The sequence below is a fragment of the Bacillus rossius genome (genome assembly GCF_032445375.1).
Source record: "Bacillus rossius redtenbacheri isolate Brsri chromosome 9 unlocalized genomic scaffold, Brsri_v3 Brsri_v3_scf9_2, whole genome shotgun sequence".
NCBI classification, from domain to species: Eukaryota; Metazoa; Arthropoda; class Insecta; order Phasmatodea; family Bacillidae; genus Bacillus; species Bacillus rossius.
The window spans coordinates 13,780,437-13,808,421 of record NW_026962013.1 but is presented as its reverse complement, the minus strand read 5'-3'; the positions used below and the strand labels follow the sequence as shown (position 1 = coordinate 13,808,421).

Genomic DNA, 27,985 nt, shown 5'->3' with positions numbered 1-27,985 from the left:
AGGTTGTATAAAGGTGAAAACCTCATGGTTATTATTTACAAATAATACTTGAAAACAAAAGTTTACAATGCACAACTAAGACAAGCCAAGTAGTAAAAAAAGTCCAGATCTCACTTGCCTAACACTACACTGCAGAATAGAAAGAAAACCCTGCTTATTCATGAAAGTTATTTCGGAATGCTTCATTAAAAAGCTGCTCTTCCACATGACACAAAAATACTGAACTAATAAATCTGTTACATATCATGATTAACATTGATAAAACAAAGATCCCTCAAATCTATGGACAGTCTACATGAGCCAATTCTGTTATTACGACAAAAATCACATTCATAAATTATCTTGACGTCACATTACGAGAAAAATTTTTTCATTACTGTGGAGTTGTAAAGTACGATGACACAGATGACTTTATGACTGCCATATGGCAGCCTTGCATCATTAAATAAAAATACTTCTTCTAGTGGTTTAAACCTGACAAAGTGATAATGGCCACTAGCATCTTTTTAGTAGCGACGTGATTGGCCCCCATAATCACGCGACTGGCCATAGCCAGCTGAACTGCCACCTGAAATCAGCGTAACACCAACACACATTATAGGACCTACAGCGAGTGACACTTTTCACTGGTGTCATGCCACCAACAATATGTATGCTACACTCAAGGAACTACAGACTCAAAACTTTATGCATTTCCTACCTTACCAAAATACTTTTTACAAGCCAAGAGATGCTCCTTGAAATTTCTGCTCGGACTTTCATTCAGCTCTTAATAAAATTTGCGTTGAATGACCAGTGTGACAAAATATACTTAATTGGTTTATATTTGAATATTTTCATACCTATTTATTATATCCATATCATTCTGTTCTTACATATAAAAACACTTGTAAATTTGCATATAATGAATGCAAAATTGCAATGCTTAATTTGCCAGTAGCTTAATGCATTGCTTTATATTATATACTTCTTAATATTTATTACTGTATTAAAATACGCTTTGCGAGTCATTGACGAAATCTAACCAACCCATTGCCATTGTTTCAAACAATTAAATTTTTTTCTTAAAAACCTTGTTCCAATTCCACCTTTTTTTTTCTTTCTGTCAATATTTGTAAACATCTGCATCTTTTGGGCTCCTGATTCATGATGCATAGTTTACATTATTTTATACTTTGCCTACGTCTCTTGGCTATGTAAAATATTAAAATAAAACCTATTTATGCTATCTGAATCATTTTAATAACATATTCAACCTTGCTAAGCATTATAACAAAGGCTTCATAACATAACCATACCTATTATGTTATTTTATGATTCTCGCAGTCACAAATTTATCTCTAAAATTACATATACCAATTATAGCATTGGTTGATCCAAATATAAATTACAAACACTGTTATTTTCTGTATTAACATTCATTCTTTGTCTCAGCTTTACTAGCCAGACTTGCTGTACACACTTGGTACGTTGTGAACACCCACGTCGTATCCAGAAGACTTGCAGACTTAGTAAAAAAATTTTTTTACAATTACGATAGAAAAAAGATCAAATGCTGTAGCCAAGAGCTCACAAACTTTGTATATCTCTGAATAGATACAAATATTAATATTCAATGATTAAAATTTTTTTTAAGATGACAAGATGCTTGTAGACAAAAACAAAAAATATGACAAAAAATTATTAATTTTGTTAGAAATTTTAAAAAAAATGTTGATGCAAGATTAAAATTACTTGCACGGTGGTTAAGTTTCATTGCATACGTTAATATCTATATGCATTAAAAATATTCTTATTTTGTGCCCTTGGTTTAACATTATTAACCATACTTACGATGAACCAATTGGCATGCTGATACAATATTAAAGAGACAGTCATAATCCAATAATCAGTGTGTGTAAATCACTGTTAGGAATAATAATATAAGCTATTTATCTTCATTACCTGCAAAAAAAAAAACTTCTAAAAAATTACTATAGTAGGTACTTGTTTTTTTTTGCTGATGTGGCCTACATAATTTTCTCTGTCCACACTGCAGAGCCATGCCAGGCATACCATATTTTCCAGTACAGTAAATATTACTTAATTCATAATCAGATACAAATACTGTATAAAACACCAAGTGTGAGGATATAATTTTACATGCTTTATAAATAGGTTAATTCGTAAGTTTGAAAAATATATAATTGAAAGCAACTCTCTTTATCTAATCTACTGTTATTAAATGTAGCAGTATTTTAAGTTCTACTTCACAACAAAATGAAGTGAGATGTGAGACCCAAAAACCACCCGGCTACGCACACCAGCCAGGCACATCGATTGACCGATAAAGGGTGGTTGTCGAGGTTGATTTCATGCTAAGTTAAAGACCACTAGGGAAATTAACATGGCTTTGTTTTGGTGGTTCTTTGATTACAACACAAGTGTTCCACCATGGCAATCAGGATGTTTTCGATCAAATAATGAGCAAGGATTATTGTTGAAAACCTTAATATGATTGTGTTGATTTAGTGCTTATTAAGCAGGAACATATAAAAACCAAGATGTATTAAAAGGGGCATGTTACAGTTAATAATTTGGCAATCTTTTGGTGCTATATTACCTTGACATCTTAGGTGGAAAATCGTATTAAGCCAAGTCATTTTAAAATGAGTTTAACAGTATTGGGACTGAGAAGTCGAGTGTGCCAAATACGGACATGCATGATCATTGTTAGGTCTAATATCCAGCAGATGGAGGCAAACATTCTTTCACTTGCCTGTCCATACCCTAGAGACAATCGTACTCCTGCATATTGGTAGCAGATCCCAACCCAATATTTTTTTTTAATTTCAGTCTTGCTGTACACAACGTGATGGTTTTAAAACATCTCTTCCCAGCCAAATAATTATTTTGAATAACTGTAAAATTATATACTTTTCTCTTTTAAATAAGCATACACAATAACAAAACACCAGAATAAGCAGACTGCCCGGAATTCCAGCAGAACTTTCACCTTTTCCCCATGGCTCTTTATTGCCGTTTCTGCGATTTATGGCAACTAGCGGTGAGAACACAAGTGGAATTGTGTATATATATAAAAAAAAAACTAAGCTCAGTGTTATTGTAGTAATGTGTAAATTTGTCCAAATCAATTTTTTTTACAGACAGAAATTTATCAACAATGGAATATATATATATATATATATATATAAAAATACAACTGAAAATTTGCAGAAGCAAAATATTTCGTCGTATTTGCGTTGTTATAAGTGTTGTTGAATGAAAATTTCATGGATTAAATTTTTACCAACATCCAAAAATTCCAATAGACTATTTCAATCAACATACACACGCACAGTTGAATTGCTGGATGACTACTGGTGAAATATCATCAGATTAATTTGTGCAGGCATGCTCAGAAACAAAAAAATTACTTTCACAATGGTGAGGTATTCTGAAAACATTGCACAATAAAAAGTGATGTTACTTAAAAAACAACTTATTACATTGCTGGAAGTGTACCAAGACACTTTATTAAAATATTTCAGCTGATTCATACAAGTAAAAGTAACCATGAGAATTTCACTACGGACAGAAATTTAGTACCAGTATCAGACAAAAAATAAAATTTTTAGTGCTGGGAAAATTTAAAGATAACTAACCGACCAAAAATTTAACATTCACTAGCAAATTTGTGTCAGCATTTAAATTCTAATTAGTAAGCTTGCAAGTTCCCTGATTTTTCTGTTCCTTTAAATTACCCAACCCAGAAATGATAATTTAAATCTTTTTCACTTAATTTTTGTGTGTTTCTGTTACGATGCAATCTTTTATGTTAAAGTTCATTCCATAGAAAAAAAAAACATGTCTACATATTAAGATAACTCTCAAAACATGTTTTCTATAGAGTATTCTTCAACTCATATTAAGTTGGCAGTACTAGAATTTATCAATTGAAACCACAAAAATACTAAAAAAAATTAAGTTTCAAGCTACTGCAAGGAGTGTTAATGTATTATTTGTTGTTGAATTATATTTTTGATTACCGTTTGAAGACTCAGGAACCGTATTTTCAGCTTATCAAGTAGAAAGAAAACAATTTTTTTTGCATTGATAACAGAAACTGAGGTTCTTGATTAAAACTGAACTGGGATACTTATTTTCGATTGTCGTTTCATTGACTCAGGAACCATTTCTCCAGATTATCAAATAGGAATAATTTTTTTCCTTCGATTTTATGATAACAGAAAACCGAGGTACTAAATATGGCAACATTTAGAAATATTTTAACAAGGTTCATGTCGTAGTACACACGAACTATGAAAGAGTGCGGGCCAGGCTATCAAATGTAGTTTACACAGCACAAGAAAGTGCGCGCTTTACATAAAATCTGTGAGTTATCGATGTCAGTCTATGTGCGCGCACTCTATATAGGCATCAACGTAAGCAAACACGTATAATGTCACCTAGTGCTTGGCTATATTTTCAAAGTGGCAATGGAACAGACAAAGATTGAAACTTCTGTTCAGCGAATAAGAAAACTAATATTAAAAATGGATTTCAACTTTTAATATAAACAAGGTTTTATCGAGTAAACAAAGTTTATAAGCAAGATCTAACATGGAAAAAATTATCTACATATTACGGAGAAAATGATGGGACAAACATTTAACTTCGCGTGGGAATGTCTTAATCGACTTTTACTGTAAATACAGCATTTTCCCAGTATAATTACAATACCTTACTGCAACTTGGAAACTGTCCTGTGATCTTTGGCAAGATCATGTTTAGTTACTACCCACACAAATTTTGACGCCCTAGAATAACAGTGAGAAGATTATGCGATAAAACACTAAAATGGCTGTATTATTTTTCATCAGATTAATCCCATGATATCACTAATAGGCACATGTGTGCCATTACTGAACCATTACACTCAGCAAAGATAGCAATTTATATCCTAATAAAAAGTTTAAGTAACACCCAAATCAAAGAGAGCCAGAAACAATTTCAATCTTGAAAAGCTGCAGCTGCAGACCTGCCAACATTCAAATTTAAAAAATCATGAGGTCCTCGATAAAAACTTTCAGGCCCATAAATACAGGTTTAAGATATAAAAAACAACAAATGAGAATCTTTAAATTTAAGTGACATACCTGTAGGTACATATGTTACATAGTCTCTGCTCCAAAATGTATTTCAACAAATTATAGGTTGCAGATTTAATTTAGTTGAACATAATTTAGCGCTGTCGTGTAGTGATCATGCAGGGCCGCAAATAAAAAAGATGTAAAATAACATTCTGCTCATGAAACACTATTATCACTGTTCACAGCAAAATTAATTTTTTTATTGGAAGCAATACACTTCATGTGTTAGTTGGTTTTTTTTTTAGTGACATGTTTCACAATGTCTCCTCTTCCACTACGCGAGATAGAAAAATCAGCACGGCAAACAAAAAAACCCAAAATTGCTTCCTTTACGTGACTCGAGTATTGATGGAAACTCGTTACTGTAAACTTTCGTAAAACTTGTTTTGTAACTTTTACAAACAAGATCTTGGGGCCCCGAAAAAACGTGAGGAAACCCTATTTTGGCGTGAGGGCGTGAGATGGACCTTAAAATCGTGAGCCTCACACCAAAATCGTTAGAGTTGGCAGGTCTGAAGCTGTATACAAGCAAAAATTATTCTAAAAATATAGGCATGAACCTTAAATTTTCTTGAAATTGCCCATAAAATTAAAACTAAAAATATTCTTAAATTTCTTCTATTTTTCACCAGTAGACATCACAGCAAATTTAATTCATACCAATGCATCATAAAAAAATCTTACCGTATTCTGGCTTCCCATAGCCACCACCATAACCAGGAACATCTGAAAATAAAATTAATTACTAGCAAGGTTATCTTGAAGTCAACAAAAATAATGAATACTGTATTTCCTATGGACGTGCATATACCGTATAAACCCACGTACCACCCGCCCCCGGGTAAGACCCGCACCCTTATTTTTAGAATGCCATGGTGGGAAAAAATGTTTTTATTGCAAATCTGCATGGAAAAAATAATAATTTAGTCGTGATTTCTTTTCCTTTCAAACAGTAACAAATCGTAAATAATTACCAAATAAGTACTATACTACTTATTACAGCCTCGGCATTTGTGTTAAAAGTGTACAGAAGGCAGGCAACTGCAATGTGGCAACATTGCGCGAGTAGAACGTAGAATCGCCGCGCGCGATCGAGAACAACACACCGTATGTGCACGTGACCTTGCCCAGCTCCCAGCTATTTACAGTTACAATCTTCCGCGTCCATTATCGTGCGCTGGGCAATGACCTCATTCAAACAAATAAACGATAAAGCACGCGAGTCCTAGGCACGTATAATAAAAACTATTTATATTACATGCATAATAAAAAACCTTGTGCCTAAATGTGGCATATTCTACAGCTTCCGCAGCTTTAACACATGCCTCTGAAATGCTATTAATTTCTCATCGTAGCTTGTCGGTAAACGCTGGCAGATTGTAGTACGCCGCCTCATGGACAAACCCTTACCATGAACCTACGCATCCAGTTCCTACTTGCTTTAAAGCCTTCACCCACGCCAAGTTCAAGAGCAATTTGCAGCGCCTTTAGCGAACACATTTCCGTGCTTACAGCGTACCTGAATTTCCGCCTGTCCTGTATGTAGTCGTAGAGTTTTTCCTCTATCTCCGAAAACTTTGCTACCGCATCACGGAACGCACGTCTATCACCACTGGCAGAAAGCAGTTTGTCTTTACTTTTCCTGCAATCCCTCACACATGATTTGTCAACATCATATATTTGCCCAGCAGCACGGTTACCGATTTCTTCTGTTTCACTGATAACGTATTTTTAATTTTTCCACAACTGTGAAAGAACGCAACTTTTTATGATTCATTACAATACTTGCAGCCAACACACGGGTAAAACCACCGGGTACTTTGCAAATGAGGATAGGACAGTGCGTGGGAGCACGCGTTTGTAACCAGCGAAGCTGCAGCGTGAGTGCGTGACAACGCTGTGAGGAATGTGACCTTGACTGTCTGCCGCTTCCTTCCCATCCTTTTCCCCTACCCCTCTTGACTATCGCAGCAACCTCCAGTCGCGCCGGCGTTATTTTGTCACCGTGCAAAAATGGCCCAAGACCAACGTAACACCCACACCCTACTTTTTTGAACCTGATTTCTTTAAAATAGGTGCGGGTGGTACGTGGGTTTATACGGTAATTGAGAATGAGTGCCTAGATAAAAGTCAATGCAAACAATTCATAATTGGACTTGAGTCAAATTGCTGTTAATATTTAATATTTTCAGATTTTCATCAGAAATAATTATTTTGAATGAACTAATAACTACTTTCAAAACGATTGTTTAGGGTTAGGAACAAAGTTAAAATAGCTTCCATGCTATAATATAATTTGTTGTAAATTCAGTGCCGACACTATATTCCCTAAATATCTGAGGTGGCAAAACAAACATTGCCGAACATGCACGACGACTGCATATTTATAGGTTTTGGCATGTTAATTACAACTTATTATAACAATGGCACAGTAATCCTCTGTTTATGGAAAACAAAAAACAGTATGCATTATTCATTAAAGTTTTAAAGGTGAGATGTAGCAAAATGAACTTAATTTTTGTATTATAAACAAAGTTTGGATTCATGGCAGTAAAGGTTCACCGTGGCAAGTGACACAAAAAAAATTGGTTTGCAAAGGAAAACTAAGCTTCAGTGATCGCAAGCACATGCAGTAACTTAGATAATAAATAAACTTCAAACTATTTGCTTTCAACTTGTTCCATTTAAACTTTCCTGATGATTTGCTATTGAACACAGCACTGTGGCAACCTTAATTGCAGGAAATGCTTGCACATAAAGCAAGAAAGTAATGCCTTAATAGTAAAGGAAAAATGACTGTACACGAAGAAAAAAAAATCCCTTTTGGCACAGCCTACAGGTGTAGGTAGATTTTGAAGTACCTTTTTAATTCTGGAAATATTTTGAAACTTCTATAAACTTCTAAACATTTTAAGAACTTAATGTACATAACATATTTATGTTCTCCAATATTACAAAACTATCAATTAAATATTTGCCCATTTTCCATGCAGCGAAAATATTACAAATATTTTTAAATCTATGTATCCAGCATTCAATGGTTTTACAATGCACAATTGCATAGCTTGGAATGAATTTTCATATTATATGCCAACTAAAGTAATTTTTTTTGACCTTCAAACACAATTTTTCTTCCTTTGCACTATTAACATGGCCATATAAAAATTTTCTTTGCACCAAGGATTAAGATAACATTAATATGGTTTAAAATTAATTCAAACAAAATTCATTCTAAGAAAGTTTTGATTTTTTTTGAACTTCAATCTATGTTTTTACAATAATAATTAGTTTCATCAAAAACTGTTTCAGCCAAAATTTTGGACGAAGATTAGGATTCATACAATAAATTATAATGGATATGATAGATGATCTATTTTTAAAAAAAAATGTAATGATTATTTTTACTTCAAAACATTATTTCCAGGCACTACGTTTATATAAATGCTCGATAATAATTTCACGCATAGTTAATTTATAATTTTTATTGAATGTTGTTATAAATAGGGTCCAATTCTGTAATTATTTAATCACTTCAAATATTACAAATATTAAATGATTTTTTTAATTTCAACCTTGTATATTATAAAATAAGTAATAAAGCTTTTTGGAGAAAGAACCATATTCACAATTCAATTTGACTCCAGAAATATTTTAACATTTGATATTCGCTTCGCATAAATAAACAAGTACAGTAGAATCCCGTTATAGCGAGAACACGACTATATAGAGGTCTTTTGGAGGAATTTACGGCGATCGCGTGAAGCATGCCTTGGTTATTTGTCTGCTATATCTTCACCCCTCTCGCTCGCCACTAGACATCATGCCGTTGACACCTAAGTATGTGGCTTTAAAACTAGAATCCCGTCCTTTCTTTCATCAAACTTCCGTCAGTTATCTGTGCCTGCGACACACAGTCACAGCATCATTGGCTGGCTTCAAGGCCAAGGTATGCTCGAGTCGAATAAACCAAGCCTTTGAATATACATATACTTGTACGCATTTCTTATTATTTAGAAAATAGACCAAATATATTTTTTCTCACCAATAAACATAACAATGCGTACACTTTTTAAAAATATAAGCGCTCTTAATTAATTTGTTGGGACGTTTTCATTAACGAATAATAACATTGTTTATAACTATGTTAGGGCAAAAAAGTTAGAGCCGTCTTTATACTTGTTGCTAATTGATCACGTTAATAATACACAAATATTTATAAACTTGTTTGAAATTATTTCAGTCGTGACACGTTTACAAACACGTCACGTTATTTATTTTACTATCTGACAAATAGCAGGCACTACCGTATTTATTTCCGAATCGCTAGAACAGTTTTCTTGTTTTGTTTCGGTCAGTTGTTGGGGTATCTGTCCGGGAAGGGGGTGGTGATGGTTTGAGTTTAATCCCAAATTTATTTTCAAAAAAAGTTTACAGGTTTCTTTAAATGAAAAAAGTATAGTTTTCAAGCGACTATTTCGTTTGAGGCGTACATGTGTTAGCGCACTCCTGCTTTTGTTGTAAGGAATTAAATCGTCATGCTACACTAGCGCCACATGTTAGCAACATCCCGAACCAACATGGCCGCCAGCAGACAGCCCGCATCGACAACAGATAGCAGGACAATGCTGCGTTGGCCGCGGGACAAGCCGAGTAATCGATTGCGGGCTTTGACGCTTTACTTACGTGGCATTGTAGGGTATTCTGGTTATTTTGACGCAATCAGTGATCGCATCCGTACTTGTGGGTATCGTTTTAAAGAGAATTCACACATCTGCTTACAGAAATTAAGATTTCGTTAATAAAACTTGTTATTTTCCAATTATACAGGTTCAAACACATATTTTATGCAATTATCAGTTAATTTTTATTTTTTTGGGGGGGGGGGGGGGGGGGGGGGGGCCAAAATCTGTCCAATTCAGTTATAGCGAGGATCAAACCCGGAACCGTGACACCTCGCTATAACGGGACTAGTGCATTTGCACAGACTTAGCCAGCGCAACAGACACATCACTTACCAGCACCATCAGCACACGTAGAATAACCGCACTTTTCACAAGGCTTCACACTACTGCCGACATATTTTAATTACACAAATTATACTTACATGTGAAATTATACACATAAAAACCAGCATAAGCTATTTACTCACACAGTCAACCCCACAGTGGCACCGTTAATTTTTAACCTAAGCAAAAAAATTCATACTACAATTTTTTAAACTACTACTCTATCTTTTCGCTTGTGGGAGGAGTCCAAAGAAACTATTGGTACAAAAGTACTAACCTTGGGAGGAGTCAAAGTAGATAGAGGGTAGGAGGAAGGGAAGGGCACTCCCTCCTAGAGTAATAAAGAAGCACAATAAGAGGGCAGAGAGTTCACACCAGTGCCTTATTTCTTATGCACCAATAAGCTGAGAAACGAAGGACTTCACTTTTATATATAGAATTATACTTAACACAGATTTATGATGCGACCCATATTCGCCGCTAATATTTTTTTCTTCATTCATATATCCCTTTCCCGCTATTGTAAAATATTAATCAATCAAATTAAATTATATTTTAATGGGTAAAATTTTAATGAGACACTAATGAATGTATTTCTCCTATTCAAGGATAACCCTCTGTGTGAAATCGTCGTATTTTTATAACCCCAATTATAGCTGCTACCCTTCTGAGAGTAAATACAGCAATTTTTTTTTAAATTAAAAATGCAAGTAGGATTCATTAAAAAAAATTTAATGAAGAAGATTGCTACTTGGATGATGCAAAGAAGATTGAAATAATTGGATTGATTTTCTGCAACACAGTACATACGTGCTTTAAATATGTAATAATAATCTGTTATTTATAAATTCTTAACCCATACACTGTACAAATAAAAAACATTTTTATGAACGGAATAATTTTTAAACTAAAAATTTTCTGGTTCATAAAAATGCATAGCCAAGTTTTATACACAGGTTCTTGCATTTCAAACTACTCTATTACGGTCCCATATAAAGTAGTCTCGATTAACAGAGTTAATGTGGACCACAGCTACCTCAGGTAACACAGATAAAGAAAAAATATCATCTTGGTGTTATTTTTTTGGGCTGATAATTTTCCAGCTTTTTTCAGTGTGGTTTCTTTAACATCACTTAATGATCTTCCCAGTAAGTAAATGGCATCTTGAGGTTAATTTTCTATAGACTTTCCACAATGGTTATAGGTAGGGACTAGAAAATTTCGCGATCGCGAAATTTTCACGAATTCGCGCGAAATTAAGTGCAAAACGCGAAAAATACCATTTGTTGCGAAAAAACGAAATTTCTACGAATTTTAACAAACTATGCGCGAAAAGGTTTATTTATTATAAATTTAGTATCATAATCATAAAAATAAGTCGCAGTCACACGCATTGACGCAATTCACAAACAATATGTTCGTTTGAATAAAAAAATGTAAGGAAATAAATGTCCTAACCAAAAAAAACATGAAGGGTAAAACTTTAATTATTATTATGTATTATAATAATTTGCGATGCTAATCATTGCTAAGTAATTTACGATTTTCTATTTATTAACTAACATCCGCTTTAATATGAAACACTTAACGTGACGTTGATTCATTTTAATTAAATAAAAGTCCGCCGGTGTAAACCATTCCTTTCGCCAGTCATCGCAGCCATTTTTTATTTGCTGCTATGGCCTACGGATAACGCTCCTAGCCAGTAACTTAAATTCATGATTAAAATTAACACGCCATTGAGTGGGACTTTGGGACGTAATTACGGAGAACATAATAAAATAACTTAATACATCGGGCAAAAAGTGACGGTAAAAAAAGATAAAATTATTTACATGATGCCTGCGGGGGATATAAACACTTTTATTTTTAATTCCTTGGGATCCACGGAAGAAAAAAAAAATTAACTTGAAAGAGAATAGTTTTCACTGGTGTGCAACTGCTGTTGTCGTCATGTTCACTTTGGCTTCTACTCCGACGGGCAAATCGGCAAGTTAACAAGATTATTAATTGGATAGTGACTAGTGAGTGAGTAAAAATGCGGAATAAATTAAGTGCAAGGGATCGAGCATTTCAGTATAAGAAGGAGGGGTTTTACTGTACAGATAATAGCACGGTTATGTGTAAGTTTTGCAACACGAAAGTTTCGTGGGATCGAAAAGACACGATTGAAAAACATTTAAAGTCGGCAAAACACGTGGCGTCATTAGCAGCAACAAAAGAAGAGACTACAAAACTACAAACATCAGTTGCATCATGCTTTAATAAAGTTGTCAAAGACAAAAAATCGGCAGATTATCTTGGAAAACGTGTCACAGAAACATTTGTAAAGGCTAACATACCACTTGAGAAACTTAACAATGAACACATGGTGAACTCCATGAATGAATTTATTGAAGGTAAGTAAAAATTCAGATATAACAGGTCTATTGTAGTTTGCGATACCGGACTGTTTTTAATGTACTTGAACTAACCAATCATCCCCACTACAATTAACTTTTTTTTAAAAGTAGTTGACCTAACCTAACAAACTTTTTATTTTGTTTTCAATACCTGAACGAGTGTAGTACTAACCTAGGAAATAGAACGTTTTCCTGAACTACAAATGTCCAGTATTGTAAATTGCAATTGACCCAATATACAACAACAGTTAACTTGAAGTACATCGTTATGCCAGTAAACTATGCTAATGGTGGTCTTAATTTTGAGGAAATTTTATTTCAGGATCTGGCGCATTGCCATGTGTAAAGACTTTGCGAGAAAAGCACCTTCCCAGATTAAATATGGAAAGGGAAGAAAACATCAAGGAGAAGGTCAAAGGAAAGCACCTTGCGGTATGCTGCGATGAAACAACAGACAAACAAGGTCGGTGTGTTTTCGTTATAATCTTCAAGATTATAGAAGCCAGTCACCAAGTTGAAATCGTAGTAGGTGATGTCCACATTCTTGAAACAGCTGATGCAAAAAGTTGTTCAAGAGCTATTCTTGATTCTTTGAACAAATATAACATTAGCTATGACAGTGTCCTGGCCTTAGTATCAGACTCAGCCCGATACATGGGGAAGTGTTTTGACACACTTACCAACTTGATGTCGGACAATGTTGTAGTGATTCAGTGTTGGGCGCACAAACTCAATCTGATTTTGAATGTTCTGGGAAAGCACCTTCCTGAACTTCAAAATGCCACTTCCTAAATCAAGAGTGCGTTCCTGAACACTCGAAAGAGAAAGCATCTGTTCCGGCAATTTCTGGATGATAAATATGAAGCTGGAAGGGTTCCACTGTTCCCAATGCCAGTCCTCACGAGATGGTCTTCGTGGTACGAGTCTGTAGCCTATGTATCCGACTACATAGAAGCTATTGTTGAGTTCATGAAGAGTGACGACATAGCATCAGTTAGCAATGTTGAAGTTCAGTATTTGGCAAGTTTGTCACAGGAACAGGTCCTTAATGTTAAGGTGCAGGCTGCCTTCATCAAAGAAACAGCAAAGGGAATTGTTGACTTGACGAAGTTGTTGGAAGGGTCGTCATATCCTTGTAGCAACATTTTGTGTGGTAACCTACGCAAAGTTGAGCAAGTTTTGCAGCTTGCTGAAGCAGGAAATTTTGGCGAAGAAACAAGTTTAGCACTGCAGTCGTGTGGAAGAAATGTTGCAAAAGCTCAGGTTAAATCTGCCTTAGTAAAAGCTGCATCACATGGATACACTAAGCTGCTAGCTTTAATTTCAAGTGATCCTGCAAGTCATCTTTATTCTGAACTGAGTGTTTTTGACCCTGCACAGATTTTAATTACGGAAGTAACAAAAGATCTTGTTAAAAAATTGAAGAAAATGGCATTGTTCAAGGACTGCGATGAAAGTCAATTGCTTCAAGGCTATAAAGAGCTTCAGTTCTTGGTGAAGAAACAGTTAGGAGACAAAAGTGATGCATCACTGGATTTGATTGCAATATTATTGTCTCTTTCTGTAAATCATCCAGAATTTTCTAAGGGTGCTTTGAAAAGTGTATGGTTGCCATGTGCAAATGCAGACTGCGAACGATTTTTTTCTAAGTACAGTTCTGTTCTAAGTGACCAACGACAGCGCCTTAATGCTGAAAATGTAGCTATTCTCAGTGAAATCTATTTGAAGGTTGAACACTGTTTTAGTGTGTTAGTTGTATGCCATGTCTATGTGTTTAGTGTTACATATGTATTCAACTTTGCAGCTGTAAATATTATGTATTGTGTTTTATGATCTGTGACAAGCAGGAAACTGAATTTTTTTGATAAGAGCATTACTAACAAATATAAAAGCTAAAATTATGTACAGATATTATGATAAGTAAATAATAATTTCCTCATTGTAAAGGCTTTAAGAATGTTTTTACAAGTATCTCTGTATCAATATATAATGTTCATATTAATTTTGACTGTTAATTTTGGGAATCCACAAAAAAATCACATTGGTGAAAACACCAAAATGAAAACACCGCTTTTAAGAATTCAAACCACCGCTTTTTGCACTTTCAAAACGACGACATTTTCCAGTCCCTAGTTATAGGGTTATATCATTTTCTTGTCTTTAAGAACATGTTTCAACTGTCTTTGCCGGTAACTGTGCTTTGGTCAGCTTGACATAAAACAAAAACTTAGTTAAACAAGACACTAATGTATGTTTCACCTATTTATTTTACTATTTCTGCATCAATATTGTTCATACTCATGTCAAAAGAAAGAAAAAAAGGAAGCTTTCAATGTACATTTCAATTACATTATTAAAATATTTTAATTTCATAATTTAGAAATTAAATTTTAAAAAAACATAAGCCTATGGTTTTCAACCTGACTGCTTTCATTATAATTTAAAGACTATAAGTAAAAATTGGTCATTTTTCTGGTTATTAAGAATCTCAAGCACAACAAAAAATTTCAGCTAGCCATACACCCTTTGTCTATTATTTAAAAGTAAATTAAAAAAACTTTAAAAATCCATAAACCATGAAAATTTTTATGGAGTCTATATATATGTTATGCACTAAAACCAACCTTCACACTCTCTTTTCCAAGGACACGACAGCTACACAGATAAAAAAAGTTAAAAGAAGGCAGGTCTTTTTGGTCTCAAGCATATTAACACAAACCATGCACAAAGTCCTAAAAATTATCTTTATTTCTGCACAAGATGCAAACACTTGGCAGCAGCGTGTGTGGAGACGGTTACTACTCACCTCACCTTCAGGCAGCTTTGTCGTTTCCACCGCTTTGATACTTGGTAGCTAGAAGCTAAGATTTAGTTAAGAGATCCGTGCTAACGCCCAGCCAACCAGTCCTCTGGCAAGCAAAACTCACCGTAAGCACTGGCACCGGTGGAATACCCGTCATCGTAGCTCGGAGCAGTGTCGTAGCCGGGCCCGCTGCTGTACCCACCGTAACTGTCGACGACAGGGGCTGTCACAAAACAAACATACGACTACACTTACCACCAGTCTCCACCGCCCAACATATTCTCTCTCTACATAAAAAAAAAGCACTACAGGCATGATTGCCACTTGAAACACTAAAAATAAAAAACCATCAGTAATATAGCAAACATGTTTCAGTTAGCACATTTAAAATAAGCTTCATGAAAAACTAACAGGCTAACTGGTACAATTATGTTAAGAACCTTGAATGTATCCAAATGAAAAACAATTCAAAGGTAACAAGTACGTATTGCAGCATCACACTGTTTTTTTTGTAACAAGAGAATAAGCTTTGATGCCACCAATTTTCCAAAGTTTGTGTACTAAATGTTTTGTTAATTGCTTTAACGTATTAAAATTTGGCAACTAAATACAAACAAACGAAATGCTGTTATTTTAGAAAAAGCATAAATTTTTATAAACTTTTCCTTTCAAAGTCTTGGCTTTGTCAAAATTTGTAAGTTCAAAATATATTTGCCACTAAAAAATGATTAGCCATAAATACCAAACAGTTTAAACATCAATGCTAATAATCGAAGACAATGTATTGCCCAGCCATACTTACAAGATAGCAACTGCAAAGTTTATTAATTTAAGATTTGTTCACACAGTTGTTTAGTTTTGCACAAAAAGCTTTACAAAAAAATATTGATGCACAATTCAGAAGACTAGAATATTGCCAGCATCTCGTATTTTTAATTTGATGATACTAAAAAAAAAAACTCAAACATAATAAGAAAACTGAAGGAAAAAATGAGATGACCGCAAAATAAAATACTTTTATAGTACACACAAATATATCAAGTGGCCATCTCACCCAAGATACTACAGTAGCATCCCGCCGATGCGAACCCCCTCTGATGCGTCCAATCCGTTTATACGACCGTTTTTTGAGAAAACGTGAAAAATTTGAGCAGAGAAAGTCGAAAATTTGAGTAAAATCGGCTGAAAAACAAGTCTGTTACACTTTGTTGGGCGCTATGTGTTCATGTTTATCGTGGCGAGCGCTGTACTGTAAGCAGGCAGGCATACTAAAAATAGTAGACACCTGCGAGTACTCGAAATTCGAGTTTCGAGTCGAGTTTTTTAGTAATACTCGAACTCGAGCTCGTGTCTTTTCAACAACTCGAAATTCGAGCGAGCTCTACTTGCACTGTGCCTATAAAAAAAAAGACTCTCATTATATCGGAATAAAAGTCTTACAACACTATTATCCTTTACTTTATAATGTAACATGATCGACCATTTACATGAACACATCATTTTTACGTACCCGGGATTTACGAATTTCCGTGATTAATTTTTTTTACTTCTTTAATTTTCCGCATAGCATTAATGTATCACTTTACTGCTTTATGCGGAAGTATTTCCCGCTTTATGCGGAAAGATTTCCCGCATTTTACTGTAAAAAGCGTTTAAATTGTCCGGGGTCTCATCATTTACGCCATTAAATGTGTGATATAAAGTCCCGTTTAAAATTTTTATGAAAGTTCCTGCCAGTAATGGCGCACGTAAATATAAATATGAAGAAAAGACAAATGAACAACAACTTACGAAGAAATATGGATGATGTACCATAACTACAGTACAATTCCAATAGTTATCTTAAGATAATTACCATAAAAAGAACTAAAGATTCTTTGTAGATACCATAACTACTGCAGAAGCATGATAGTTACCACATTTGCACTATAGTTGCCGTAATAACCGAGATGTGTATTTACCGTGATGGTAATGTATTTATTTAGGACATATTAAAATTAAAGAACATTATTGAAAAAAAAAAAGGATGTTAAATATTGATATGTACGGTTGGCACATGTTGCTAAGAAATAATGTGATCTGAAAGAATGCAGTACTACTACGAAAAGTGAAAAGGGTACTCGTGGATTTTTAGGTTATGGCAGTCTCTTTCGTTTTTTAGTAATATCGGCCGAAAATTAACAAGAGTATTGGAAGTTGGCAGAAATGCCGATTCAACTAAATATTGGCAAAATCGGCTTCTTCAGTACAGCTCTACATTTGATGACATGAGTAAACATATTTCAGACTACAGGACATTGAAAAAGACTTTAATTTCCATGTAGGTTTATTGTGCGTAAGTTTTTTTTGCATGTGTAAATTGAATTAAGTAAAATGCTTCTATTTTTATTACTTTAAATTGATTAAACTTAATGACAAGTTACAGATATTTGACACTAATTTTGAGGTTAAACAATTTGGTAAATATGTAGAGTAACGGTATATGCGGAAAAAAATGCTAAAAATCCGAAAATACTTTTATTCTATGCTCTTTCACTTCCTATTTTCAAATCAACCGGCGGAGATAAGAAATTCCAAATACTTTAGGAGATATACAATTTTTTTAATTTTGAACATGTAGAGTAGCAGTATTTGCGAAAAAAAAATTCTAAAAATCCGAAATTACTTTTATTATATGCTCTTTCACTTCCTCTTTTCATTAAAACCGGCGGAGATAAGAAATTCGAAATACTTTAGGAGCTATAGAATTTTTTAATTTTGCAATACAACACCTGTACAACCATTAGACCGACACCATTTTTGTTATTTTGCCGTGTGTTCGTGAATGTTTAATAAATAAAATGGTCGATTAGGTCAGGTCAGTTACATTATTAATACTTTCAAACTAAGCGGACATAAAAAATAATGTGAATTAATTTCAATGGTTCTTTAGTTTTAAAGTATTTATAATGTAACTGACCTGACCTAACAAACCCGGACAAATGATTAACATTAACAACTCACGTAAAATATTTTTGTTACTTATTACTTGCGCAACAATATCCAAATAAATAAGACTTTAAAATTAGAAACGTTAAAAACCTACCTAAGTTGGAGGCGGGTACATTTCCTTTGCCATTAGAAGGAAATGATGTAGTCGTTCACCTACGTCGCGATACCTCCGACGGAACATTAATAAATAAATAAATAATCACGTATTGGTTCATTTGAATACTGGCCAATCACGGAACTGTCACGTGACAAAATTGTCCAATAAGAAACATAATAGATACTCGTAAACCAGAAACAATGTTGATCGCCGCATGAATACCCAGGTATTGTGATGAAAATTTAAAAATTCGATATTCCTAAAGTGTTTGGAATTTCTTATCTCCGCCGGTTGATTTGAAAAGAGGAAGTGAAAGAGCATAGAATAAAAGTATTTTCAGAATTTTAGCATTTTTTTTCCGCTTATACCGCGACTCTACATATTTACCAAGAATTTTACTAAAGAATTCCAGCCACACAGGTTGCCAGCGAGAGACGCTTCTGTTCTGCTGTAAACACCATCTCCAATCGTAGAGCTAATTTAACTCCTGAACGTGCAGAACAAATTATTTTTCTGCATGATAGATTGAAGAACAGAATTTAATACTCTATGACAATCTCTCTCAGAATTTTTGTGCCGAAAAGTGGAAATGTTGAAACAATGTGAATGTACTTTTCAAACAACATGATTTTTGGTGCTCAGTTAGTTGAAGCTCAGTAAGGACTCCAGAAAAATTGACAAGGATGAAATTATTCCAAAGATATGTTACATTTACACAAACATATACGTACTTGTAAACTTTGGTTATGTTAGTTGGATGATATCAGTTACTAATGAACCAATGGAAACAGGTTAGATTCAATGGAAAACATGTTTTTTTTCCTAGCAGTGCAAATTATAAAAGCACTCTGTAAATAGTTACCCAAAATTAATAAGCCCACTTCATTTTAATACTTTATTCAAACATTATACCTACTAAGTTTAAGGTAAAAATAATTTCCCAAAAGTGTAACTGTATCACAAAAGCTCAAGCTTCGAGAACTTTCAAGTAGGCTCGCTCGAGCTTGGCTCAAAGTAAAATTCTTAGGCTCGCAGACCTCTAATGTAGGTCTATCTATTTAGTAGGCAAACAATGATAATGGTTTCTTTTTTTATTTCCATATTTTTCTCAAAAGTTCTCACATTTTATTACTCCATCACAGTAAATTTATGTGCAATAAACTTAAAAAAAAAAAAAAAACTCGAACTCGACTCGATACTCGCGAGTATTTTAGCAAACTCGCTCGAGCTCGACTCGAAGTGAAAATCTTCTGCTCGCAGACGCCTAAAAAATAGATACCACCCCTCTAGACTGACCAAGCTAGCCAGTACCGGTAAACTGTGCGCATCATCACCTGATAGCATCTTGCACGCATCTATTGCCGTCCCGGTCCCGTGCCTTTGTCTTGCGACTGGTTAGTGTGATTTTGCCAGCTGCATCTCAGGTGTCACTGGCCACACAAAGCTGTGTTCACTGTGTTAACGACATTGCCAGGTGTTTGGTTCTCGGCTATTTTTCTATAACATCGCTGACTTTGCACATACGCAGATAAACAAAAAAAAAATGGCGTGGAATTATGCTATACACCTCGGACTCGCATACCCCGAACAATGGGTTCCGATAAATACTCGCGCTAAGTGAACTCGCGTCACGCGAGTTCGGCTATGCTAGCCGGCTGGTGGTTATTTTCGTTCAAAACGTGGCGAAGAAACTTGTGTGGATCAGGTAGAAAACATTCGGCTATAAACGAAAGATATAAGAACAATACTATCCTGAAATGCTGTGACATGTTTTTGGAGTAGATAATCACAACGACGGACCGACAGGATGCTCTCCCGCACTTGCCGTCAGCGATGTTTATTTTGACAGCTCAAGCAATTATTTTTCCACATCCCTTCACAGCGTAAAAAAAAAAACCGTTGGAATGCAGATGGAAAAGTAACTACAATAAAATAAATATATTTACGGCCCTAATAAATTTTTCTATTCAATAAAATTCGAGGTATTAGCGATTTTTCAGCAGAAACTGCTGTGTGACTAATAAACTACAGTAGAATCTCGTTATAGCGAGCACGGTAATAGCGAGAACACGGTTATAACGAGGTATTTTTGAGGAATTTACGGCGTGATCGCTTGTAGCGCGCTTTTGCTATTTGTCTGCTTTATCTCCACCCCTCTCGCTCGCCACTAGACATCTTGCCATTGACACGTCACATTCTTCAGCCGTGCAGTCGCCACCTAAGTGCGTGGCTTAAAAAAAATATCCCATCCTTTCTTTCTTTTATCAAACTTCTGTTAGTTATCTGTGCCGTGTGTAGTCAAAGTTTGAGATTGGAACAGAAACAACGTAAGAAAGTATTTTTTACAAATTAGAAATGTTTGTTTTTGTTTTTATAATCGCGTATTTTCACGTTTTTTTTTGGTTATCTTAAAAGAGATAATGTCAAAAAGCCGCTCTAATGAAATTTAATTGTTTCTTGGTTAACAAAAACTATTAATTATCAAATATTGTTAATTGTTTATATTCTATTTATTATTATTTACGCGACGTCATACTGTACGCGTACGCAATACGACTGGATTCATTGATGCAACATAACATAGCATGTTATGCGGTATCAGAAGTAACGAGTAACGTAACGATAGTAACGAGTACTAATTGTTATAGTAACAAATACATACGGTTACGCATTTTTTCGTTACTTTTACACCTCTAGTCGGCACTACCGTATTTATTTCCGAATCGCTAGGGCAGTTTTCTTGTAACTTTTGTTTCGGTCAGTTGTTGGGGTATCTGTCCAAGAAAGGGGTGGTGATGGTTAGAGTTTAATCCCAAATTTATTTTCTAAAAAAGTTGACAGGTTTCTTTAAATGAAAAAAGTATAGTTTTCCAGCAACTATTACGTTTGAGGCGTACGTGCGTTGCCGCAGCCGCACTCCTGCTTTTTTGTAAGGAATTAAATCGTTGCGCTACACTAGCACCACCTGTTAGCAACATCCCGAACCAACATGGCCGCCAGCAGACAGCCCGCGTCGGCAATAGATAGCAGGACAATGCTGCGTCGGCCGCGGGCTGAGATGCTATACTTACGTGGCTTGATAGGGTATTCTGGTTATTTTGACGCAATCGGTGATCGCATCCGTACTTATGGGGTATCGTTTTAAAGAGAATTCACACATCTGCTCACAGAAATTAAGATTTCGTTAATATAACCTGTTATTTTCCAATTATACAGGTTTAAACACAATTTTCATTCTATTTTCGGTTAATTTTTATTTTTTGGGGGCCAAAATTTGTCCAATTCGGTTATAGCGAGGACACGGTTATAGCGAGGATCAAACCCGGAACCGTGACACCTCGCTATAACGGGACTCTAGTGTAATTGTATCATAATAACTTATAAAGTATTTATTAACGGCGAAGGACAGTCATATAAGCCCATTAAAATATTTATTTTACCGAGAACGGACTATACAACCTGGTTTTACGCACGCAGTGTGGGAGGGGAGGAAGTTGCTGACAGTTTCTCACGCAGAAGGCTGAAATAGGGAGGGAATGTGTTGAAATGTTAGTCGGAAAAGGGGGATGGGGGTTTTTATATGGTTTGTGGCTCTGGGAGGGATAAGCCTTGAAGAATTAGCAGGGGATGGAGAGGTAAGCGTCACGTCACGTATGACGTCAAGCCGCCGCTACCGCCAGCCTGGCCGGACGAGTTTCTTACGCTCTCGCAGAAGCTACCTACCACAGCGGCCTTTTCGTGCGGGCGGGTAAGATAACATGACAGCTGAGACGGCTTTTCGTGCGATAGTGGACGCGCCGAGCTCGGCTAGACACTGCCCGAGCGGCATTCACGTGTATGTATCCGACGATGCGGTGACACCCCTAATTCTCTATTGTGACCATTCCGTTTATAAGTCCGTTTTTTCGGAAACTGTGAGGGGTCGCATCAGCGGGATTCTACTGTACAAACACACCAAAAAAGACAACTACCAAACAGGTTCCACACGTTGACACACACACAAAAAGAGGTTCAAGCATCACGACGGACGGACGGACGGACGCACCTGGCTTGCTGTACGCGGCGTAGCTGTCGGGCTGCACCCCGTAGCCGCCCGGCGCGGCGGGAGGGGGCCCGTAGCCGGGCGCGGGCTCCGCGGGCGGGGGGGCGTAGCCCCCGGAGTAGTCGGCCCCGTCGTAGCCGCCTGCGCTGGAGTAGCCCGCCCCGTAGGCCTGGCCGCCCCCGTACGACTGGCTGCCCCCGTACCCTGGAGCCCCGTAAGCAGGAGGCTCCACAGAGTAGTGGTTGTTGGCCGCGGCAGGGGGGTACGCTGGCGCCGCTCTGCCCAAACCAGTGCAGTTCAAGTCAGATAATGGTGTTTCGAGTAGAGGTCTGCAAGTATTCGAGAAATATTTGATATTCGTGAATAATTGGACAGTCTGTACTACAAATTGAATACATCAAAACTCCCATTTTTAACACTATTCAAGGGGGTGTCTGAAAAATTTTTAATTCAGGAAAGTGTAAAAGGTGTAAATGTATGAAAAGTTCTTTCTTGAACAGATAACAGTGATATACCCCTCTTATCGCATAATCGTTGCACCTATATATTATGGCGTCAAAATTTGACTAAAAAAAACCTCTCGCGTAATCGTCGCATGATGTTTTTGGTCCCGTTATTAGATTCCGAGCTTTTTGTGTAGGTATTTTTTCCATATAAATTGATGTAATTTAAAGTATAAATCTAACATTTATTCTGACATTACCACTTACTTATTTAAATAACGGAAATACAAAGTTTTCTTACATGTTATAACCTTTATCTGTTTGTTTGCATCGCCGCGGTGTACCGCTTATAAAAATGTAGCCTACACTAGTTGGCATCATTCATGTTTGGTTATGTTGCTTCCCATATAGAGCATACACACGTAGTCGAATATCGATATCTCGCCGATTGCACGCAACGCGCGCTCTCTATCGAATGCCGAGTTAACTACATTTGATGGCCCGCACTCTTTCATGGTGTGTATTACAACGATAGTTATGCATAGAGATCCCAAAAAATGGTGAAAAAACTATGCCATTGGCGGTGTAAAAAACCTCATAGCGGATAGGCACTACAAAGTAGCAGACTCTGCCTTACATCGGCCCACTTTGTCGTTCATCACACAAGAATACAATCTGTTTGTCTTTTCTACAGCGTGCCTTACTGCTTTCTTATTTGCCTGGCCAATTTTTGGGACATAAGTTTCTCCAAGAGTGTTGGCTGATGGAAAATCCCCTGCACCTTAAATGTATACATAACTTACAATATACTTATAAATAGGTAGCATTTATAAGGTTATCGCTGAAAATATTAATGGGCTAATTTACTCAAAACAATTCTAAGCCAAGCCAAACCTAACCTAACCTTTCCTTTTCAAGATTATTGCTGGATTACAGTGTCAAACCATCAATTAATCAGTCAGTCAAAAATATCTTGTGGTGTGCTCACCATTTCACAATGCAATCCATCCTATTTAAGTGTTTGTTAATCTGAGGTACTTGCTAATTTATTTGAAGTAAAGGTAAGTTGGGCCTAAAGGTAAGTTAATTGATAATATTGTAGGCCTACATATGCTTATGAACTTTTATTAGAGGGGGAAAACATTTCTAAATAAATAAGGCTAACCTTCAACATGGGTGTTAAACGATTACCTTATAGCTGGATGATCAGCTTTTTCCAAAGGAATGTTAACCTAAAGCATCATATTAACAAAATCAGAAACAAATTCTTGTTTTCTGCACTTTCAAGCTTGTTTACTTTATTCATGCTGTCGCCTATCGAGATTTGTTTAGACACGGTAGAATTTGCTTGACAAAATAATTGTCTTTTCTGTTTTGTTTTGTGTGTGTCATTTGCCACATGCTTTTTGCACGTGTCTTTGTGTGTCCAATCAACCCGCACGTTGCAGAACTTGCACATCATAATTTTGACCCCGCTGATCAAAAATATAATATCCATCCAATTTCATCTCTCTTTCGCAAAAATGACTGCCATCTTAGCTCCATGCAATTAAATTAGGTTAGAAAAATGGACACCTGTGGCCTTGCGGCAGAAACGACCATTATTCAAAACACGAAAACTGTGGAGTCAATTTTGTTATGTTGGTAGTGCGCACATATTGATTGTTGACATTTGTTACATTTTGTTTTCATTTGCGATGGCAATATTTACTGCTTGTAAACAGAGTAATAAAAATACGTGGATTTCAGTAACGTGTCAAAATGAAGATAATATCACTGCACTTGTCTTTCAGTCTATGTTTATTTCACGCCTATGTTTATGATGGCGCAAATAAATAGAACTTGCGACATAAGGACATTATTTTGTGCGAAAAAGCGTGAATTTTGCGCGAAAATTCGTGAATTTCTTGATTACGTCGAAATCATAGGAAAGTCACAAAATTCGTTTAAAGTATCAAATTTTCGCGTTATTTCGTGAATTTCGCGCTTCACCATTTTTCGGGGTCTCTAGTTATGCATTATGCATTCGGTCAGGCTCGCAAATTTGTTTTTCTATTTAAAGTTGAAGAAAGGTTTTTGTTGCATGACTTATTTTAAATTGTTTGGCGTGCTCTTTTATACTTCACTTTTTAAATAAACATACTTTCCATGAATGGGTTTTGTTTTTATGAATAACTTTACCTAACAAATTTTTTTTCCTTGCATAAACGTCACACCCCTACTTTTCAAACTTGATTTTAGTATAAAATGAGCAACGATTATGCGATAAAACACGGTACGTCAAGGGAGAGATTCAGGACATCATAAAGGCTGGAAATAATTATTGATTACAAAATTCCAGTGATGGAAAATTATTTATAATATGAAATAAATTTTAGAAGATATTTCCAGTTAGTAGAACCTTATTATGTTTCATGAATGGTGCATTTCCCACTTGTAATGTTTGCTTTATTAAATTCAATAGATGCAAAAATGTTTTTAAAAATCTAATTAATCAAAAAAATTTATCTAATTTTTGACATTTAACATTTGAAACCATTTACTTTACAATTTACAGGATTTTTTTTAAATCACTTCTATTCCATATAAAGGTAAATTGTTATAATAAGATTGTATGCAAAACCAAATGTAAGTGTGCTTGAACACTAGCGCTACACATTAGTGCTGGTTAATGCTGTGTATCCCATATATTGAAGATACACAATGTTCAGAGACACATGTGTTAACGGTTAACACTCTAGTCTAGAAAAATTATAATAAATTCTCCCATTCCTTGCCATTCTGGTGTGTTCTCATTTTGCCATTCCACAATGGAAAAAAAAAGTTGCTGATAAATAGAATTAATTTAATTTGTAGCTAAGAATAAAAAAAAACCACATGTTCAATCAGGGAAGAAATTTGACATAGGGATTTCCACACTAAGAGTTGTCACAAACCGTGGGACAATTTCAAATAAATGTGGCAGTGTATCTTTAAAGATAAATAAATTAGAAGCTAAAAGAATGACGAATTTGAAGAAAAATTGTTGGTTTGGTTAAACAAATTAGTGCAACTAGTGTAAATATCGGCAGTTTCAACATTATATTTATTTACATAACTTGAGAGTCCAATTGTAAAAGATCCAAATACTGACAAGTGCTATACTATATTTTTTAAAAAACAGGTGTTCTCAGTAATGTATTATAATCTGCTGACCTGGGCGGAGCGTAGCCGTTGGATCCGGGCGCAGAGTCGAACCGCCCTCTCTTTGCCATGGGACCCCCTTGAGGCCCGCCTCTCTTCCCTGGACCTCCGTACCTGTCCACGGGGCCAGCGCCCCCCCCGCCCGCCGCGGTCGAAGCTCCCCCTGCCGCCCCCGCCACGCCCGCCTCGGTCCATACCGCCCCCTCTGCCTCCTCGACCACCTGCAACACACGCCCGTGCTGGCAGCTGGCTCCGAGCTCAACCAACACCACAGTGTCTCCACGAGTGCAGGCCTCCCGAGCTCACCTCTCTGGAAGCTGCCCCTGCTGTCCCCACCTCCTCTCGGGGTGAAGTCTCCGCGCCCTCTCATCCCCATGCCTCGACCCCTGCAAGCAGTTCCACCGTCCAACTGCACCAGCGCATGTACATTGACCCTTTACCACACAATCAAACTGACATATGCCACCCTTCTTCTCAGTAAAATGTACAAGGTTCTTGGGGGAACTTATTTTAAGCTCATGAACCCCAGGAAATAACTGGTATATGGTTTCTATTACATGTAAGTTGGTCAAATGTATGTTACTTAAATGTATTAAGCAGGAAAATTTTGATGTAAAAACTACATATGTGTTTTTTTTCAATTTATTTTTTAAGTGCTACAACTTCTGCCGTTTGAGATTCACAAAGCTATACTGGAAAATTACTATTTGTGAAGCTAGATTCACATAAAAGTATCTAAACAGAAAATGACCGAACCACAAGTTTTAACACTGTAGAACTCAGATAAAAATCTTCTCAAAAGAATTCCAAATTTTTATTATACCGTAGCACATCATTTTTTTATATTTCACAGGACCAAGAATTAAAAAGAAAAAAAAAGCCAGAGGGAGAAGTGTTAGGAATAAAAGTTACAAATGTTTCTGTTGCAATGTTTCGAAACTGAGTGCTGCCAAATGTCTTTCCAAAACATTTCTAATGTAAAATGAGCATAGCAAACATGTACGAAGACACCATTATTTACCTTAATTTGTTATGTTTCTAACTTATTTCAATAACAGCCAAGCAATCCACTGCATTTACAACTTATTTCTTGAATAATACATTTAATTTTATAGGGGCGTGACATAAAACTAAACTTACATTTTCAATTTCACATTACTAGTTTTGGTTCATGGCCGTATGGTTTACCACGGCACATGGCACAAACAAAAGAATGTAGGTTGTATACAATGGCAAACGAAGCTGCTATTACCACACGCACATGCGGTAATATATAATAAATTCCACACTATTCATTTTATACTTTTATCATCCTGTCCAAAAATTTTTGACAGATGGTTTGCTATTAAATGCAGCACTGTTGCAAAGTTAATGGTGGGAGATGCTTTCGCATTAAGTCGGAAAGTAATGAATCATTACTTAGGGAAAAATGACTATGCAAATTTAAAAAAAATTATATCGCTGAAATTAGCAAATCCAGGATAAGTAAAAATGAGGGTTCACTGGACACCAGAACAACTAATACAGGTTGTACGTTTGAGATATGATGAACCAGTAACCTACCTTCCACCACTACCCATTCCAAAGCTTCCGCCTCCACGGTCACCGCCCCCTCTGCTCATGCCCCCGCTGCCCCTGGGGGGACCGCCCCTGCCCCCTCTGCCCGGCGGGCCCCCTCGCATCATGCCCCTGCCACCACCGCTGCAACAGAGCACCGCAACTGTACCACACACTCACACCCCGACACAGCCCAGGAAACCAGTACGTAACAACACTCACCGTCCTCTGTCGCCAAAAGTGCCGCGACCACCTCGCGGGGGGCCTCCCCTCCCCATGCCGCGGCCTCTGGGCTGGTAGCCACCACCTCCATAAGGCGAATCCTCCAT

At 36.2% G+C, this 27,985-nt stretch overlaps 1 protein-coding gene across 1 annotated transcript; it reads right to left on the bottom strand.

Moving 5' to 3' along the window:
- Positions 1–3: 3 nt before the first annotated feature.
- Positions 4–27,985, bottom strand: LOC134543259 (uncharacterized). The gene is made up of 8 exons (XM_063388172.1): positions 27,879–27,985; positions 27,663–27,800; positions 26,406–26,485; positions 26,112–26,349; positions 22,477–22,751; positions 15,468–15,566; positions 5,817–5,858; positions 4–568 (listed from the first exon to the last, which is right to left on the bottom strand). Exons 1-8 carry the CDS (start codon positions 27,983–27,985, stop codon positions 507–509), a joined length of 1,041 nt encoding a protein of 346 aa, XP_063244242.1. The 3' UTR covers positions 4–506.